At 45.9% G+C, this 20,392-nt stretch overlaps 1 protein-coding gene across 1 annotated transcript in view; it reads left to right on the top strand.

The window, feature by feature from the left end:
• The window catches only part of SF3B2 (splicing factor 3b subunit 2), a 633,281-nt gene that overhangs the window by 469,277 nt on the left and 143,612 nt on the right, over positions 1–20,392 (top strand). The window contains exons 15-16 of the mRNA XM_069644893.1: positions 7,660–7,767; positions 8,496–8,603. Of these exons, the coding sequence (XP_069500994.1) occupies positions 7,660–7,767; positions 8,496–8,603 (216 nt within the window). The remainder of the gene's footprint in view (positions 1–7,659; positions 7,768–8,495; positions 8,604–20,392) is intronic.

Raw genomic sequence — 20,392 nt, 5'->3', positions numbered from 1 at the left:
TAGGCTTGCTAGGTTAGTGACGGCATACTTTGACTTGAAGCGGGAAATATTTCCATGATGATTAGTTTGTGGGAAATATTTTGGTTGCTGTCAGATTTGACCAAACTGAAGATTAAGCCTTTTGGATGAGTGAGAATGCAGGGGTCGTGCACCAGATGTACAATGTAAGACTTTCAACCTCACATGTGTTTGCACAGATATGCTGAAACATGAAGTGAAATGTCTCATTTTATGCTAGCTGTCATTAAAAAATGTAAATAGGAAGTTTGTCTGTTGGAGAGCTTGAATTTTTTTTTAATTGGATGTTTACCAATTTTCCTGGGCTCCTCCTTTTGGGGTGGTAGGTAAGATTTTCACAGAACTGGTAAATCTTCCTGACCTGGGTCAACCCCAAAACTTTTTGTTTTTATGGGATATTTTAAGGGAACCTTTTTCCACACTCACAGAATCTTTAACTCTTTTTATGTGTCATTTTGTTGACTCTCCATAGTGTCTTTTTAAAGTTAGCCTCTTTAACAACTTATTGGCAATACGTGCTTGTTGTTGCTGGGTTGCCCTAGGGGCTCCCCTTTTAACTTTCTTCTGCTAACCTTGAGAGAACTACAGTTCCCAAGGGTAGAAAAGATCTTTGGATCCCTTTTACATTTCATTCTGTGAAGTCCGCACACCCCACCTTATGTGGAGTGCTGGGGAGATGCAATGTATCCCCTTTCACACTAAAACTGTAACAGTTCTGTTACAGGGACAAGCTTACCTTCAATGGCTGGTGGCAATGATACTGTGTATTCATTTGGTGCACCTTTACCGCGGGCTGCGTTCACAGCTGCAGTGACGGTACCTAAGGAGGGTGCTCATTTTACCAAAATGGCCCGGTCGTCTTTTTTTCGCCGTTTTAGTGTTTCTTGTTCCTTCCCCTGACATCCAGGGTGGGAAATTCCTTTGTGTGATTTTATTTTTTTTATCTCCAACGGGAGTCTCCTGGACTCCCCACCCAGGCTCCAGCATGTCTGTGAATGCAGGAATCGAGGGAGACGACCAGAACTCCACAGCCCTTTGTCTTCCTCCTTGCCTGAACTGGGACAAATCCCAGTGGTGGGGGGGGGGGGGGCTGGCTGGCCTGAATGGACAACCAGACCACCCCTCCTTATAAAATGCAGGGAGAGAATTCAGAGGTTGTGCTGTAGTTCCTGCTAAATGCTGCAAACCTGGAAGCTGAAGCGTAGTCTACCACTGGAACCGAAACCGAAGAGGATGATGAAGGAAAATCGCCTGAAACGATTTCCAGCGACCACAGAGCCTGCTGTGTAACCAGAATCTGCTGTGGCCCTTCCTTCCAATCGACCTGGGGACTCCGAAAACGACGACCCAGAGCCTGGTGAGACCCACTAGACTCGAGACCTGCATTTTGAGCCAACCCATGTGTTGCTATGACTTTGCATCCATCCCGCGCGTTGCTGTGACCTTGCGTTGCTGCAACGCTCCAATACCTTGGGACCTCGAGTCACATTGCGGTGCACGGTCATCTGAATTCCGCTGAAACTGCATGGGCATCCTGGTGAATCTCCAGAGACACGAATAGAGACCAAAAAGTCCCCACAACAGAGTGCTGCATCTTTGTAACGACGAGAATTCAACCACAATTTTCTGTCTTCTGTGCTCCTTGAAAAGGCGCCAAAACCGCATTCAGTCGCGGGGAAACTTTGCCTAGAGCCTTCTTCGATCCCTGCTGCAAAGTTCCTTCTGAGGTATTGTTTTCAGTCGCCACGACAAGGAATCTAATGACCGCGTATTTGGCTGCAGACTCTGAAGAAGTCCTGCTGCAAAATCATCTTCAATGCTGAGGTACTGTGGTGACTTGGGTATGTACTTACCTTAAGTCTGTTAAGATTTCTGTGCAGCTGTGGTGAGTTTTCTGTGATGGGGAGGCCTCTCAGCCAGTGCACCCAGTCCCACTGCTAGAATCCGGCTAGAGTACTCACCTGTTTGCCCAGTTTTCCTGAGGAACTCTGACTTTTGCTACTAAAGAACCTATTCTGACACTGTCTTTTGGTCACTAGTCCTAGTGACACCCCCTTCTGCCACTCAGAACTCTCATGCTTAAGAATAAGGGAAACACTTTGAAGGGATTGGAACTTTTGCCTAGGAAAGAAAATAGTGTTTAAAAGTTACTTGTAAAGAGTTGATTGGTAACTGTAATTCTAAGAGTGAACAGTTACAAAAGTTCTTACTTACCTTGGATGTGTGATGAACTATTCTTTAAAGCACGGTTAACATCTTTTCTTGCTTAGAAACTGTTTTGCCATTCTAATAGAAAGTAGATGTGAAGATATATTACTCTCCTGCGATTAGGTTGTGCCTCTTCCCAAAAGTAATGTGTTGATATCACCAGATTATTCCTACAGGGTAATTGTATGAGTGTCCTCCAAGTGGGAGTATCGCCAAATTAGTCCTTTGAGGATAATTGTATGAGTGTCCCCCAACTGGGTCTTGCTGCTAGCCTGTCCAGAATAAGTTTGCATTAGGTTGTTGCCTACCTGGAATAACTGAGTCATTCAGTAAAGTGTAACATTGGGTTTTACTTTCCTCGTGCTATCTAACCTAGAGTCTGTGGTTCTAACTGTCCCTGGTGAGACATACTTCAGTTATCCTTGTAGTTGGGAAAGATCTAACGTGGACTGCTTGTGAGATATTAAAAGTATATGGGTTTGACTTTCCTTGAGTTAGCTGTGTGCATTCCCAAAAATAGTTACAAGAGCTACCGCTTATCTCTATCTGGTTCACTGATCTCAAAAGCACCTGTAATTGAACATTACATCTTTAGGTTTTTTTCACCTAGTATAACTGTGTTTTATCATAAAAGTAGTTATAGGTGTTTACTGTACTTGGAATAAGTGTTCCACTATTAACAAAAAGTATAGTGTCCAGTTTACGTGATTTGTACCGAGTCATTGTACAAACAAAGTTTGTATGCAGTACCCTCTGGGAACACTACAAACAACTGACTACAGGTGTAGGAAACCAAATCTTTGGTATAAACTGGTACTACACAGTTTTGGTAGCGTGTTGAGCAGCCAGGCTTATCTCAAGAGTGGTCAATGTGAGCTGTAGTGGAGTCACACAGAGTTTCAAATAAACTCTTACACTCAAGGTTTCTTGCATAAACCATTATTCATTTATCAGTCAGTTAGAATAAGCCTTCAGAAGGGAGCAATATAATAGTAACACACAAATACACTTCAATGCTGTACACTTAGTTTCTAAAATCAGTAAAGACCCTTTTGGGATGGCCCACAGACACAATCTGTACCCACAAGTGACTTCAAATTTAGGGTGCTGGGGTCATTAATATCTTACTGTTGTCATTTAGAATACTCTTAGAAGTTGGTAATGGGCAAAGGTTATTAGAACAAGAGACCACAAATATTCTTAATCAGGTAAATACTGTTGGATTCTCCTAGAAGAGTCTTCAGTTCAATAGGCTAAGCCAAAGTTGTTAGGCAAAGTTTGTATGCAGTACCCTCTGGGACCACTACACACAACTAGGACTAAAGGTGTAAGCAAAACCAACCTTTGGTATACGTCTGTACCACACCGATTTTGGTAGTGAGCTGAGCAGCCAGGCTCATCTCAAGAGGGAATGTGAGCTTGTAAGGGTGTTACAGAATTCTACAATGACAAGTATTCAGATAGACACTTATGCTCAAGGTTTCTTGGTAAAACAATCAATTTATTGCACAATCATTTAGAAAGCATTCACTAAAGGAGACAACCAATATCACACACAAATTATACTACAATACTGATTACTAAGCAGTTGAGCTCCCTTGAAGTTGGAGCAAAATAGCATTGAAGTAGGAGCAAAAAGGAAGAAGTTGATAAAACAAATATTGTAGTTACTTTAAAACTGTGCAAATGGTTTGAGTTCACCAGAGGAGTTGATTCAATGCAATAGGTAGGCCAAAGTCAATGGGCTAGTATTTTGTATAAATAAAAATGGTTCTGATATTTAAAACGGAAAAGTCTTTGCCACGGTTCTTAGTAGTTCACGGAAGAAAGGTTCGTATGTCAGATCACAAGCTGACTAGGCCTGCAAGTTGCCAAAGTTCCACAAACTTTCGCAGTGAGAGGTAAGTTCTCTCGGTTGGGTTTTCACAGTACCATATATTGAAGAAAAAGATGCAGCTGAAGACTTCCTGGCAGTTCCTGCAGATCTCACTGTTCCTGAGCCTCAGTCGTGGGAACAAGGACGATGTTGGGGGACTCCTGCACTGGGACAGATCACAAAGCTGGCAAATTGGCAAATCTTCAATTCCGGTTGCTGTTCTTCAAGCACACAAGCTGATGTCCTTCTCCCTGGTTAATCCTAACCAGCTCCGAAAATGGTATCCAGGTGGCTTACGAGCTGATTGGTCCCACCAACTCAAAGGGAGAAGTCGTCCTTGAAGGGTCTCTGTCAAGGTGCACTTGGTGATTCGGACCTGCAGCAGGGCTCTACTGGGCAAACCAACAGTCCAGTAGTTGCAGCAGCCATCCTCTTCCAGCACGTCTTCAGTTCTATCGTTCCAGAGGTCGACTCTGCCTTTCATTCCAAGAGACTCTCCTTTTAAACACTTTTCTCCCATTCAGTCCAGCCTAGCTGCCACTCACCCAGCAGGGTGGCTGTCCTTGCCAGACAGTCAGCCAGCCAATCATGCCAGAGTGCATTTGGGCCTCCTAGGAGACTAAGCACATGGAGTTTCGGGCACCTCCCTTACTGCCCACCCCAGACACTAGGGCGCCAGAGGCGGTCTTCAGTCCCGAAGCCCGCCAAAGGCGTAGGAACAAAGGGACAAACCTAGTTTGGCACGCAGAGACAGACTCTAGAAGGACCTTTCTAAAAAGAAATGGTGAAAAAAGACCGCAACCTGGTTAAAACAAGGCGGCTCAGACGCCATCTTGAAAAACATGGCTCCCGTGATTTTTTTAGCTACCGGTGTTCACGGTCGAGGAAAAATCATGGTAGTTCGTTGTAAAACCACTGCCACCAGCCATTTCGATAGGAAAGGGTAGCATTTGACTGCTACATGGGTTCCTAGACCCAGGGGGATACTAGGTAACCTCTCCAACACTCTATAGGAGGCTAGTGTGTGTTGGGTCTAGGAATTTGAAAAGACTAGTAAAGTCAATTTCACTTTACTTTCTCTGGGAAACAGTAGTTTATCCCAGAGAAGGTGTTAAAACCTTGGGAGAGCCTAAAAGGCTTCCCTGTGTCACTGCACTGAGGGTGCTGTGTGACACATGAAAAGATGATGCTTATGAGTTGTCTAAAACTCCATAACCAAAAGAAATACACAGAAAACAACCAGAATTAAAATGTTCAAAGTCCCAAAGTTTAGCAAAAAAGGTAGAGGGGAATTGGCACATTTATTAGAATTCTCCCTAACAAAAGTCAATGGGCAAAAGTCTTGTATAGGATGAAGCACTTCTGGTAAGTAAGTAAATGGAAAAGTCTTTGCACAAGTTCTTAGGAGTCTTTGATGAAAAGAAGAATCAAATGTAGTGTCATAAACTGATTAGACGTGTAAATAGTAGAAGATGCATGCAACTCTACAGCAAGAGTTAAGTTCTCGCAGACTTTTTACAGTACTTTAGAAATGAAGAAACGATGCAGCAGATGACTTCTGATCCTGTGCAGCTCTGCAGGTCTCACTGGTCCTGCGCCTCAGTCATGGGGACAAGAGGGAGGATGTTGGGGGACTCCTGCAATGCACTTGGACTGTCAAAACTCGCAAACTTCACTTTCAGTAGCTGTTCAGTGTTTCAGCTCCTTGCGTCTACTGCAAATAGGAACACTGTGGTTCCTGGCTGTCAAGATGGACTTTCCCTGCTTCTGGGGTGCCGCACTGCTTTGAGGGGGCTCAGGCTTGGTCAGCTTACTGGGAGCCCGGAGGATCTTCCTGAAGCTCTAGGCCAGCTTAAAAGCAACGTATTCAATCTGGTGTTCCTCTCCCTGGCTATACGTTTTCCAGTAGCAAGTCTGTGGAAATTCAACCAGCTCCAAGATGGATGTCCAGGTGGCTTACTTTGGAGTCGATTGGTCCCACCAACTCAAGGGGAGAAGTGGCCCTTGCAGGGGTTTCTCTGTCAATACGCATTTGGTGTTTCTGCACAGCACCAGGGCTTCACTGGGCAAACCAACGGTCCAGGAGTTTCAGCAGGCGCCCTCTTCAAGAAGTTCTCTGGTTCCTTCGTCCAGTGGTCGACTTTGCCTTCCAAGCCAAAAGACTCGCCTTTTATTCAGTTCTCTCCCATTCATTGCAGCCTAGCTGTCAGTCACCCAGCAGGGTTGCTGTCCTTGCCGGACAGTCAGCCGGCCAATCACCACAGAGTGCATTTGGGTCTCCTAGGAGACTAAGCACAGCGAGTTTCAGGCACCTTCCTCACTTCCTGCCTACCCTGACACCTTTGAGCCAGAGGCTGGCTTCACTCATGAATCCCGCCAAAGGCAAAGCGAACACTGGGACCAAACCTGGTTTTGGCGCGCAGAGTACATCTCAAGAAGGACCTCTCCACAAAGAAATGGCGAAAAAAGACAACCAGGGCCATTTTGACATAAATGGCACCCTTGGGTGCTTTACTGTATCTGCAAATGCAGCCCGCCGTAAAGGCACACCATGGTAGTTCAAACGAAACCACTGCCACCAGCCATTCAGTGCGAAAAGGGCAACATAATTTTTTACATGAGAAGCTAGACAAAGGGGATACTAGGTAACCCCTCCAGCACCCTGTAAGATAGTGTGTGCTGGGTCTAGAAAGTTACAATGGTAATTAGTCAATTTCACTTTACTTCTCTTGGAAACAGTTTATCCAAGAGAAGGTATTTAAACCTTTGGGAAATCTGACTTCCCTGTGCCACTGCACTGAAGGTGCTGTGTGACACAATGTAAAAGATGATGCCTATGGATTTTGTCAGACTCAACAACCAAAAGAAACTGTGTACACAATCACATTAAAATACATGTGAGAGTGGGGAAAAAGGGTCACACACTCTCCAGGTTAAAGAAAAATCAAGTCCTCAAAATCCAGCAAAGTTGCACCGGGTCTCTAAGGAGAATTCTCCCTAACACTGTTAGGGTCTACTACCCTTGCATTACTGAATGCAATTGTGAAAGTAGTCATTGGTTTTTACTCCCCAAGAATAGGTGTGACCTCTACTGAATGTGTATGAAGAAGATTTTGACTTCCCTAGAACTACTTTAATACTTGGGTCTGTGTACCTTCAAGTATAGTGTTTTTCTTTTTGTGATTTCATTAATGTGTTAGTGCTTATTTAACCCTAGATTTCTCTGGTCCTACCTGTATTTAAATAAATCCTTTATTTTAATATACAAAGTGTTTCAGTGTTTCTTTGGACCATTTCTGTTACAATTTCATGTGTACTGATTCTACAGCCCTCTCTACTAAGATAACCCTGGCTGCTCTGTCTGTGCTACCATGTACTCAGGTGGTGCAGCCTTATACTAAGAGTGGATTCTTGTACTGCCTCAGTTGAATGGTTTTACTAAGCCTTTAGTTGGACTTCAGAAAAAATGTCCCAACAGGTGTACATCTTAAAATTGCTGATTTTATTTTTTAATATATATATTTTTAACAAATGAACACATTTCTCTTCATTTTCAGAACTCGCACAAGGTTCCCCCTCCTTGGCTAATTGCAATGCAGCGATACGGTCCTCCCCCTTCATACCCCAACTTAAAGATTCCGGGGTTGAATAACCCTATTCCAGAGGTAAGGAGATTGCACAAAACCCACACCACAGCTTGCCTCTCTAGTCGATCATACTTTGCTATATGTCTGTGTAAGGATTCTATAGGAACAGTGACCGAAATTTCCCCCGTAATCTTCACCAGAGGTCATTGATTGAACGGGCATTATGATCATACTAGGAATACTGCACTTTGACTCTACCTAATCTGCCTCCACCAATGCTCCCCGAAGGACCACAGCAGATTCAGCATGCACGAAGATCCTAAAGTGCTGACCTATTGGCATTTTGAGTGTAGTGCATTCCAGTTGGGTATGATGTACTTTTGTTGATGTGCTGGGTCATTATTGTTCTGATTTCCAAAAGCTGTGCATCTCAAGCATGTTAATTTAAAATGGTCAATTTAAGGGGGTGGTGCCAAACAAATTCAATACAGGGCTGGTCACTTTTTTGAAAGACGTCTATAACAGAACATTGATGATAGTACCTGTTAAGTAAATGTGTTCTATACTGTGGAGGAATAGCCTACCCTTTGCCAGTTCTACCTATTAAAAGGGAGGGGTGTGGGAAATCTTTTGTTTGTCAATTATTACTGGTTTACTTGTGCGCCTAACTTTCTTTGGTGCTGAATTGTTCATATTAATTTTGCTGCTTGTTTTTGGTGTTACTTATTACACATTAGCAAAATGATTCATTTGTTTTATCTGGGAACATTTCTTCTCTAAATGAGCCTTCTCCATTGTTTCTTTAGGGTTGCTCGTTTGGGTACCATGCTGGAGGTTGGGGCAAGCCCCCTGTAGATGAGACTGGGAAGCCGCTGTATGGAGATGTCTTTGGTACCAATGCTGCAGAATTTCAGGTATTTCAGTCAGCGACAGACATTTGTTTCCACACCTTGTTTTCTTGTATATAGTCTCAACAACTTGGTTTCCAGCCATAAAGAGCACATGCACTACTTGGAGCATATTGGTGAGATTCTTTCACAACCCTCTGGTGATGGCTCTGCAACCATCTAACCTAATGGGAGAACTACAAGCAAAAGCGAAGCCAAACCTCACATAAGGTAAGTTGCGATGCAGAACAGTCAGGCAGGCTTCAGGCTTCAAGGAGGGCTGGCAGCAAAGACCATGCAGTCCACACAGTTATCTGTGCAGATTCCCTTCAACCTTAGAGACCCCTAGCACTTTTGCTGGACTTTGGGACTTTTTAATTTTAACCCTGGAGTGAGTGAAATCCTTTTTTCGCTCTCATGTATTTTGACCCGATTTGGATTGTGTTGCCTCTGTTTTTGGAGCCTGGCAAATCCATAGGCATCTACTTTTTGTACGGTGACACCTTCAGTACATTGTCACTGAGAAATACTTTAGATTTCTCATAAGGTTTAAATACCTTTTCTTGCGTGAACTACTGTTCCCAAGAACAGTAAAGTGAAATTGACATTTGTTAGGGAGAATTTTCAGAAATTTGGAAATGCCTCTCTACCTTAGAGACCCCCAGCAATTTTGCTTGATTTAAAGACTTTTCATTTTTAACACGGAGAGAGTGAGACCCTTTTCCCCACTCATGTATTTTAATGTGATTTAAACACTGTTTCTTTTGGTTGTGGAGTCTGACAAACTCCATAGGCATCCTCTTTTACATTGTCACACAGCATCTTCAGTGCAGGGGCACAGGGAAGTCTTAGATGTCCCAAAGGTTTAAATGCTCTCTCTTGGATAAACTGTTTCCAAGAGCAGTTAAGTAAAATTGACTTTACTTATATTTGTACCTTCCTAGACCCAGCACACACTATCTTACAATGGGGTGCTGGAGGGGTTACTTGGTATCCCATTTTGTCTAGCTTCTCATGTAACAATTGTATGTTACCCTTTGCTCGATGAATGGCTGGTGGCAGTGGTTCACTTTTAACTACCGTGGTGTGCTTTTACCGCGGGCTGCGTTCGCAGCTGCAGTAAAGCACCCAAAGTGCCATTTTTGTCAAAATGTCCCTGGTTTTCTTTTTTTGCCTTCTTTGTGGAAAGGTCCTTTTTGAGATTTACTCTGCGCACCAAACCAGGTTTGGTCCCTTTGTTCATTTTGTCTTTGGCAGGGATTCACGAGTGAAGCCTGCCTCTGGCTCCAAGGTGTCTGGCGGGGGCAGGAAGCGAGGGAGGTGCCCAAAACTCTGTTTTGTCTCCTAGGAGACAGAAATGCACTCTTAGGTGACTGGCCGGCTGGTTGTCCGGCAAGGACAGCCACCCTGCTGGGGTGACTGACAGCTAGGCTGGAATGAATGGGAGAAACCTGCATAAAAGGTGAGGCTTTTTGGCTTGGAAGGCAGGGTCGACCACTGGACAAAGGAATCAGAAGAAGAACTTGGAAAAGACGCCTGCTGCAACTCCTGGACTGTTGGTTTGCCAGGGGAAGCCCTGCTGCTGTGCTGAAGCTTGGAATTTGTTTCGACTAGAGAAGCCCCATAAGGACGACTTCTCCCTTAACTTACTTTGCATTGGGGGTTACCAAAAGTACTTACTTGCGTCAGAATATTTGTGAGATCTCTTGTTTTATTCTAAAAATGCAACAGTGATATATTAATGTCCACAGTGTCGTCCTAGCTATTGAAGTCAGCTGAGGGTGTGGGAAGTGTCTGTCTGCCATACCAAAATGGGTATTTACTGATTTAGGGAAACTAACAGTGTGTATTTTGGAGTGTATTTGTGTATTACTATTATATTGCCCCTTCTGAAGACAGCTTACTCAAACTGACTGTTAAATAAATTAATAATTGTTTAATCAAGGAATCTTACCTAGTAGCCCCTTTGTCTAGCTTCTCACGTCACATTTTTGTTACCCTTTCCTCACTGAATGGCTGGTGGCATTGGTTTCGTTTTAACTACCAGGGTGTGCATTTACCACGGGCTGCGTTCGCAGCTACAGTCAAGCACCCAAGGGTGCCATTTTTGTCAGAATGGAGCTGATCTTTTTTTGCCATTTCTTTACGGAAAGGTCCTTCTTGAGAATTACTCTGCGCGCCAAACCATGTTTGGTCCCATTGTTCACTTTGCCTTTGACGGGATTCACGAGTGAAGCCTGCCTCTGGCTCCAGGGTGTGTGGGGTAGGCAGGAAGTGAGGGAGGTGCCAGAAACTCCCTATGCTTAGGTAACCCCTCCTCACCCTATTGTAAGATGGTGTGTGCTGGGTCTATTTAAACCTTTGGGAAATCTGAAAGACTTTTGTGCCACTGCACTGAAGGTGCTGTATGACACAATGTAAAGATGATGCCTATGGAGTTTGTCAGACTCCACAACCAAAAGAAACAGAGTTCAAACCCACATTAAAATACATGAGTGTGGGGGAAAAATGGTCTCTATCCAAGTTAAAACAAGTCCTCAAATCCAGCAAAGTTGGTGGGGGTCTCTAAGGTGGAGGGAATTAGCACATTTGAGAATTCTCCCTAACAAACTCTTTGTTCGTTTTGCCTTTGGCGTGCTTCAGCCATGAAACCCGCCTCTAGCCCAGTGTGTCTGGAAAGGCAGGATGTAAGCGAGTTTTCCGAAACTCCCAGTGTCCTTTGTCTGTAGGAATGCCTGAATGCATCCAGTCCTGATTGGCTGGCTTGCTGTCCTTTCAGAACAGCCACCCGTCTTTGTGTGAATAACAGCCCAGGCTGTGCATGTTTGGGAGAAACCTGCTTAAAAGGCGAGGGTTTTGGGACTAGAGGCATAGTCGACCATTGGGAGAAACACCCCATGAAGAAACCGTGAACGAAGCTTCCCTTATCCTTCTGGACCTTTGCATTACCTGGTGAAGCCCTGCTGCTGTTCTGAAAGTCCTTTTTGCTGATCAACAAGAGAAGCTCCTGAATGGACGACTTCTTCCCTTGGGTCAATAGGACTAACTAACCCCAACACAAACTCCACTGGGCCATCTTCCCCGCCTGGCTGTACTTCTCTAATGCAGGAACTGAGTGCCAGGGGTCAAGAAATCTGTAGTCGAGTGCAATGTCTGAAATCCGGTCAGAAGCTCCAGGAGTTTCCGAAGGACCCTCCAGAAGCAGGACGACCCAAGCTCGAGTCCCCTCACCAGAGTGCAGGACCAAAGGAGTGAAGGAAGCCCAACCGGTATCCGCAGTGGTGCCGTTTACCGAGCCCTGAAACCGCAAAGTGCTGCTGAACTAAAAAGAGCCTGCAGCTGCTGACAACCTCACAATTGCTGCCGCAGTAGCCCTCCAGACGTCCTACCTCTTGTTTCCAATGACTGAGGCTCAGGAGCCCAGGGTCTGCACTGCTGCAACAGGAAAAAATCCAGCTGGACCACTCTTCTTCAAACCAAAAGTACGGTTGAGGCTTGGGGTACCTAAGTCTCCTTAGCTGTGCTCTTCTCAGTCGATATTTGCATTGGCTTATATTCTAGAGTTAGTTCTAACTCTGCTTCTCACAGGCTGTACAGGTTGTGACCCTACAAGTGATTTCTACAAAACTCTCTAACTTTGTGCAAGACTTTTATTATCGAAGAAGTACCCGGCTCCATAGACTGTGCTTCAATTGACGTTGGCTTTCCTGGCTCCCTGCAGACTCTTCTAGTCCATTGATTTTGATATTTCTGGCCCTCAGAGGTGGTAACTTGTTTAAGACTGTTATTGCTGGGAGAGGCTTGTCTAGACTTCATTGGAAGATTTAAGTATACTCGCATACCGTTAGAACCTGTTTAACCTTCTATTCCTTCCTTTAACCTTTCCTTCCTGACGCCTCCGAATCTGCAAAGTATAACTAGTGATATATAAATGCCTGTCTCTAGCATGGGTTCACATGCTCATGAATATTCCCTGTCGTCAGGCTGGGAATCCTCGGTAAAAAAACTGTCTTTCTCCTATAAACCAATCGCTGAGCTCTGGGTCATACTGCTCCTCCCCTCACCCCCCCCCCCCGGCCAGTGACTGCCCTCTCCTTAAACCCCTCCTCTGGCAGCCATCTTCAGATTTTGACTGCACGTCCAAGTGTTGGGAGTCCTCGTGTTCTGCTCTTCGAGCTTTTCTGCGTTTTTGTGCTTTTTTTGCTGGGAAATTATTTTTTTCGATCGAGCCAGCATGCGCAATCGTTTCTTCATCCAACTAATGGATATCTGTTTGTCAGCATCTTTCATCACCGCTCAAGGGCAGAATCATTGTGGGTTTTCTCTTTGAAGATTCCAGAAGGCCATCGGGTCTACACTGCACGACAGAAAATGTCGTAGGAGGAGGACGGGGGTTCCCTCTTCAAGCTCTGCACCAGCTGGGGTTTAAGGAATGTGTTCATGGAGGATAAGCATTCCCATTTACCAAGCACACCATCAAGGATCGGCACAGCAGATTGGTGGCGTGGCTCAACGGCAAGGCCTCTACCCCGTGTGGTTCACAGGGGCATGCCTCACCCAGATCCAACCAGTAAGAGCAGGCTTCTAAGTCCTTTGATGATGTGCCACCCGTGGGGGCCCGAGACAAAGCCAAGCACTGCAAGTCCGTTTCCGTCCAGGACGCCGCGCAAGCGGGTCCCACGACGAGCAGGGCACATTCATCTTCTCCATCTGCCTCCGTCTCTAGCCATCGCTCCAGCTCTTCGTCGAATAGGAAGTCAGCTACCCCTTGGAAGCTGCGAGAGAAACCGAAGAAGGCCAAGCCGAAGGGCAAGGTGTACGACCTTCCTGTGAAGGCCTAGGAGATCCAGGGGAAATCGTCCTCTATTTGAAGGCGAAAGGAGCTGACCCGTTCCAGGGTGCCTAAACGGCGGCCAGAGTGGCTCTTCCTCCCAGGTGGGAGGCTTCGGCCAAGCCAGTGGAAAAGACCCCAGAAAAGAGGATGTCTTCCCTAAGCCCGAGACCGACCCCTCGGGGCACAAAACGGGAGTGGGGGAATGGAAGTGCTCCAGGGAAAGGATATTTCTTCTTCCAACAAAAAGGGCATGGTTTCCGTCCACACGGTCCCGGATGACGTTTGGGACAACGGGAATATCGAGGAGGAGGAAGTCCCAGACGGGGGCCGACGACGGCAGAGAACACGGCGTAGGAGCTGGGCCCAGTAAGCCTGGTCTCCCAACGCCTCCAAGGGATTTGTCACAGGACATTCTTTCGACTCTCCACACGCTTGTCGGAGATGCAGAAGAGGATGCCTACGGCACCACCAGCACCGGCCACGTTGACACCGGGCCCACCACCGCCAAAGAGGAAGCGGCAGTTGCGCCCCCTCACCTGCCGCCACACATGCCTTCCCCCACCACACATGCCCCGTCACACTGGCCCCCCAAACCAGGGTTACAGTGACAAGCGCGGTGACCAGACACTGACGGTGACATCACTCCACCACCAAGGGCTTCTCCCCCCAAACGAAGTGAGTTCATTCCACTCCATGGTTGCCTGTGCATCGGAACTCTTCCAGTTTACGCCAGAGGAGACTAAGGAGGGCTTTCGTTATCAACACTGGGATGCAAAAAGGAAGACCATTCTGGCAGTGCCCCTCCTGGACGACCTCTGGGATGAGGGTCTGGCGCTACTGAAAAACCCTGCCCGAGCGGAGAGACCGGCTGGAGAAGAAATACTGGGTACCGGAGTCCACACCCAAGTATTTGCGGTCCCAGCCATCTCCGACTCGGTGGTCTAGGCGGCTGCGCCGAAGAAGCGATCCAACCTGTCATCCTCAGCCTCTGTTCCCCTGCACAGCGAGGCAAAGAAGTTGGACGCCGTGGGTAGAAAGGTCATCTACTCGCCGGCTATGACTGTCAAGGCGGCTAACGCTTTAGTGATCTTGGCCAGGTATGACCGGCAGTTATGGTACAAGAAGGCCCCGCTACTGGATTTCCTTCCCGAGGACAAACTGGTCGAGGCGCTGGAGATCCTTCAGGTGGGTGAGGTGGCGTCGTACCACACCATCTGTTAGGCAAGATTGTATGCAGTACCCTTTGGGTGCACCACAACAACCCTCACTTCCTGGCAATAGGAAGCCAACCTTTGGTATAACTCTACTACACAGGTTGGTAGCGTGTTGAGCAGCCAGGCTTATCTCAAGAGGGGCCAATGTGAGCATTAGGGGAGTTACCCAGAGATTCACAGTGACAAGTATTCATATAAACTCTTACACACAAGGTTTCTTGATTAAGCAGTTATTAATTTAACAGTCGGTTTGAGTAAGCCTTCTTCTGAAGGGGCAATAAAATAGTAACACAAATATACTCCAAAGTACAAACACTTAGTTTCTCTAAAACAGCAAGTACCTATTTGGGATGGTACACAGACTGCCTACACCCTCAGGTGACTTAAATACCTAAGACATTGTGGACATTCATATATCACGGTTGCATTTAGGGCAATACTTAGGAGTATGCCTAATGTGCTAATTCCCTCCACCTTGGAGACCTCCAGCAACTTTGCTGCATTTTGAGGACTTTATTTTTTTAACATGGAGAGAGTGAGACCATTTTTCCCCACTCTCGCATGTATTTTGATGTGATTTCTGGACTTTGTGTATCTTTTGGTTGTGGAGTCTGACAAACACCATAGGCATTATCTTTACATTGTCACACATCACCTTCAGTGCAGTGTCAGAGGGAAGTATTTCAAATTTACCAAAGGCTGCTGCTGGATGATTGACATCTAGGCTGGAATGAATGTGAGAGAACTAAATAAAAGGCAAGGCTTTTTGCTTGGAAGGCAGAGTCGACTGCTGGACGAAGGAACCGAAGAAGAACTTGAGGACGCCTGCTGCGACTGTTGGTTTGCTGGGTGAAGCCCTGCTGCTGTGCTGAAACTCCAAATTCATATGGACAGAGAAGCCCCTGCAAGGGCGACTTCTCCCCTTGAGTTGGTGGGACCAATCAACTCCACAGTAAGCCACCTGGACATCCTTCTCGGAGCTGGTTACATTTCCAGAGAGTTGCTGCTGGAAACCAAATAGCCAGGGAGAAGAAAACCAGATTGTGTGTGTTGCTTTTAAGTTTGCCAAGAGATCCAGGAAGATCCTCCTGACTCCCAGGAAGCAGGACTGACCGAGCCTGAGCCCCCTCAACCGAGTGCGGGACCCCAGAAGCAAGGAAAGTCCATCTCGACAGCCAGAAACCACGGTGTTGCTATTTGCGCTAGTCCCAAGGAGCTGAAACACTGTAGTGCTACTTGTTGGAAAGATTGCCGGTTGCAAGCGGTGACCGCCCCTTTGCAGTGCAGTAGTCCCCTCAAGTACTCCCTCTTGTCCCCACGACTGAGGCCCAGGAACAGTGAGATCTGCAAAGCTGCACAGGAACAGAAGTCATGCGCTGCACTTTTTCTTCAATACAAAGGTACTGAAAAGTTTGAGAGAACTTGCATTTCACTGTAGAGTTGCTTGCATCTTCTACTTCTCACAAGTCTAACAGCTTGTGGCCCATTTGATTCCACTTTTCTTCAAAGACTTCTAAAAAGATTGTGCCAAAACTTTTTCTACTTACCTGCAAAGAACTACTACAGCTCATATAGATTTTTGCCTATTGATTTTGGCTTAGCCTTTTTCACTGAATTACTTATTGGAGGATCTGAAAGTATTTGCCTACTTAACAATATTTGTGGTCTCTTGTATGTTCTGACTACCTTTCCCTTTGACTTATTCCTACATGATTCTAAATGCAACAGTTACATAATAATGTCCTTAGCCCCCTAGCATTGAAGTCACCTGAACTTGTAGGGTGCGTCTGTGGGCGATCCCAAAAGGCTATCTACTGATGTAGAATTTTAAGAGTGTGTGTTTTGAAGTGTATTTGAGTGTTACCATTATAATGCTTCCTTCTGAAAAATGCTTATTCTAACGGAATGATAAATTAATAATTGTTTATTCAAGAAACCTTGTGTGTAAGAGTCTATTTGAATACTTGTAACTGTCAATCTCTGTTTAACTCCCCTACAGCTCACATTGACCCCTCTTGAGATAAGCCTGGCTGCTCAACATGCTACCAAAAATGTGTAGTACAAGCTTCTACCAAAGGTTGGGTTTCCTATATCTGTAGTCCGTTGTTGTAGTGCACCCAATGGGTACTGCATGCAAATTCTGCCTAACAATGTCAAAGAAAAAGGTTGTTAGAATAAAACAAGAGATCTCACAAATATTCTGAAGCACGTAAGTACTTTTGGTAACCCCCAATGTAGAGTAAGTTAACCCCTTCCTGGAAGGAAGACAAAACACACAGTCCAAGGGAGGAAGAGTCATTCAGGGAGCCAGGCCATGCCAAAGTAAATTGGACAAAAGTGTAGGTGAGCTGAAGCAATTCTTGCAGGTAGGTAAAAGTGTTGCACAATGTTTTAGAAGTCTTTGTAGAAAAAAAGAAATCAAAGTAGGGCCACAAGCTGATTAGGCTTGTGAGGTAAAGAAGCTGTTAGCGTAGCATAGAGGCAAGTTCTCTTAGACTTTACAGTACCTTTTGTTAGAAGAAATGGTTCCAGCTGGCTTCTGTTCCTGTGCGTCTCTGCAGATACCGTGTTCTTGGGCCTCAGTCGTGGGGACAAGAGGGAGGATGTCTGGAGGACTCCTGTACTGCAACAGGACGGTTGGCGACCGAAAAGGACCAACTTCTATTCAGTGGCACATCGCGGTTTTAGCTCCTAGCGTCTCAGCAAATAGCACCACTGCGGACTCTTGGCTGTTGAGATGGGCTTTCTTTGCATCTGGGGTCCATCACTCTGTTGAGGTGGCTCAGGCTTGGTCAGTCCTGCTTCCTGGGAGTCCAGCGGATCTTCCTGGAGCTCTTGGCCAACTTAAAAGCAAAGCACACCATCTGGTGTTCCTCTGCCTGGCTCTTCGGTTCCAGCAGCAACTGCAGTGGAAATTCAACCAGCTTCGATCACCTGGCCACCTGGCAATAGGAACCCAACCGTTGGTATAAGTCTGTAATACACAGGTTGGTAGTGTGGTCAAGTAGCCAGGCTTATCTCAAGAGGGGTTAATGTGAGCTGTAGGGGAGTTACAGAGATTCACAGTGACAAGTATTCAAATAAACTTACACACAAGGTTTCTTGCTTAAACAATTATTAATTTAAGTCAGTTTGAAAAAGCCTCCTTCATAAGGGAGCCTTATAAAGCAACACACAAATACACTTCAAAAATACACACTTATTTTTCTAAATCAGCAAATGACCATTTGGGATGGCTCACAGACACTACCTACATCCCCAGGTGACTTCAATAGCTAGGGTGTTGTGGACATTAATAGATCACTGTTGTATTTAGAATATACTAGAGGAGTGCCAAAGAAAAGAGGTTTCAGAACAAGACAAGTGTTCCACAATTATTCCTAACCAGGAAAGTACTATAAAAAAAAAACTATGCAAAGTCAGTTAATGCTTTCCTGGGAGAAAGGCAAAACACATACCCAGAAGAGAGGAGTGCCATTCAGGGAGCCAGACCAGCCAATGTTGAGTTAGCAAAAGTCTAGGTGAGCTGAATCACTTCTTGCAGGTAAGTGAAAGTCTTGCACAATGTTTTAGAAATCTTTGTAGCGAAAGTAGAATCAAACGTAGGGTCACAAGCTGTTACTACTGTGAGTAGTAGAAGATGCAAGCAACTCTAAAAGAGCAACCAAGATAAGTCTCAACTGAGATCAAGCAAGTTGGCACAACAAGAGATAAGTTCTCTTCGACTGTACAGTACCTTTAGGTTGAAGAAAGGTTCAGCAGATGGCTTCTGTTCCTGTGCAGCTCTGCAGATCCTGGTGTTCCTCTGCCTCAGTTGTGGGGACAAGAGGGAGGACTTCTGGGGACACCTGCACTGCAATGGGACAATCGCCGACCGCCACTGGAAATCTTCAAACAAGTGGCACTTCGGAGTTTCAGCTCCTTGCTTCTACCGCAAATAGCAACACCGCATTTCCTGGCTGTTGAGATGGGCTTTCCTTGCATCTGGGGTCCAGCACTCTGTTGACGGGGCTCAGGCTCAGTCAGTCCTGCTTCCTGGGAGTCCGGAGGTTCTTCCTGGAGCTCTTGACTAGCTTAAAAGCAACTCACATAATTTGGTGTTCCTCTCCCTGGCTATTCGGTTCCAGCAGCGACTGCAGTGGAAATTCAACCAGCTTCGAGAGGATGTCCAGGTGGCTTACTTTGGAGGTGATTGGTCCCTCCAACTCAAGGGGAGAAGTTGTCCTTGCGGGGCTTCTCTGTTGATACGAATTCGGAGCTTCAGCACAGCAGCAGGGCTTCTCCGGGCAAACCAACGGTCCAGGAGTTGCAGCCGGCGTCCTCTTCAAGTTCTTCTTCGGATTCCTTCGTCCAGTGGTTGACTCTGCCTTCCAAGTCAAAAAGCCTCTCCTTTTTATGCAGGTTTCTCCCATTCATTACAGCCTAGCTGTCAGTCACCCAGCAGGGTGGCTGTCCTTGCCGGACAGCCAGCCAGCCAATCACCTAAAAGTGCATTCTTGTCTCCTAGGAGACTAAGCACACAAGGTTTTCGGGCACCTCCCTCGCTTCCTGCCCCCGCCAGTCATCCTGGAGCCAGAGGCTGGCTTCACTCGTCAATCCCACGAAAGACAAAACATACCAAGGGACCAAACCGGGTTTGGTGCGCAGAGTGTAAATCTCAAGAAGGACTTTTCCACAAAGAAATGGCAAAAAGACGACCGGGGCCATTTTGACAAAAATGGCACCCTTGGGTGCTTTACTGCACCTGTGAACGCAGCCCGCGGTAAGAGCACACCACGGTAGTTAAAAGTAAACCACTGCCACCAGCCATTCATCGAGGAAAGGGTAAGATAAAATTGTTACATAAGAAGCGAGACAAAGGGGATACTAAGTAACCCCTCCAACACCCTATTGTAAAATGGTGTGTGCTGGCTCTAGAAAGTTCCAAATGTAAGTAAAGTCAATTTCACTTTATTGCCCTTAGAAACAGTATTTTATCCAAGAGAAGGCATTGAAACCTGTGGGAAATCTTTAATACTTCCCTGTGCCACTGCACTGAAGGTGCTGTGTGACACAATGTAAAAGATGCCTATGGAGTTTGTCAGACACCACAACCAAAGGAAAGTGTTCAAAATTCACATTCAAATACCTGAGAGAGTGGGGAATAATGGTCTCACTCTCTCCAGGTTAAAAATTAAAGTCCTCAAAATACAGCAACGGTGCTGGGGTAGAGAGGAATTAGCACATTTCTGAGAATTCTCCCTAACAAGGTATTTTAAACTTTTGGGAAATGTGAAAACCTTCCCTGTGCCACTGCACTGAAGGTGCTGCGTGGTACAATGTAAAAGTTGGTGCCTGAGTTTGTCAGACTTCACAACCAAAAGAGAAACGGTGCTCAAGTAATAGCAAAAATACACGAGAAAGTGGGGGAAAAAGGACCTCACTCTCTCCAGGTAAAACATTAAAATCCTCAATATCCAGCAAAGGTGCTGGGGTAGAGGGGAATTGGCACACTGAGAATTCTCCCCAACATCCAGATTTGGTGCTTAAACCAATTTTAAGGATCTGCAACATTAAAGCAGTCAGTGGTTGTCCAATCATGGACAACCACTGGTCTATACATCTGCCCAACAACGGACTGTCTGGCACGAGGGAATGTGGATTGGAACCAAAGAGTCTCAGCCCCCTCCCCTGGCTCAAATACACACACAAAGGGTCACTAGCCTGCATAAGCGTGTGCTTTCTCTGGGAAGTGCAATGCCATATATGGGTTTCCTGGCCTAATCAGG

Source organism: Ambystoma mexicanum, chromosome 2p, assembly GCF_040938575.1.
Source record: "Ambystoma mexicanum isolate Mex_15411 chromosome 2p, UKY_AmexF1_1, whole genome shotgun sequence".
Lineage (NCBI taxonomy): Eukaryota > Metazoa > Chordata > Amphibia > Caudata > Ambystomatidae > Ambystoma > Ambystoma mexicanum.
This window is presented reverse-complemented; position numbering and strand designations above follow the sequence as displayed.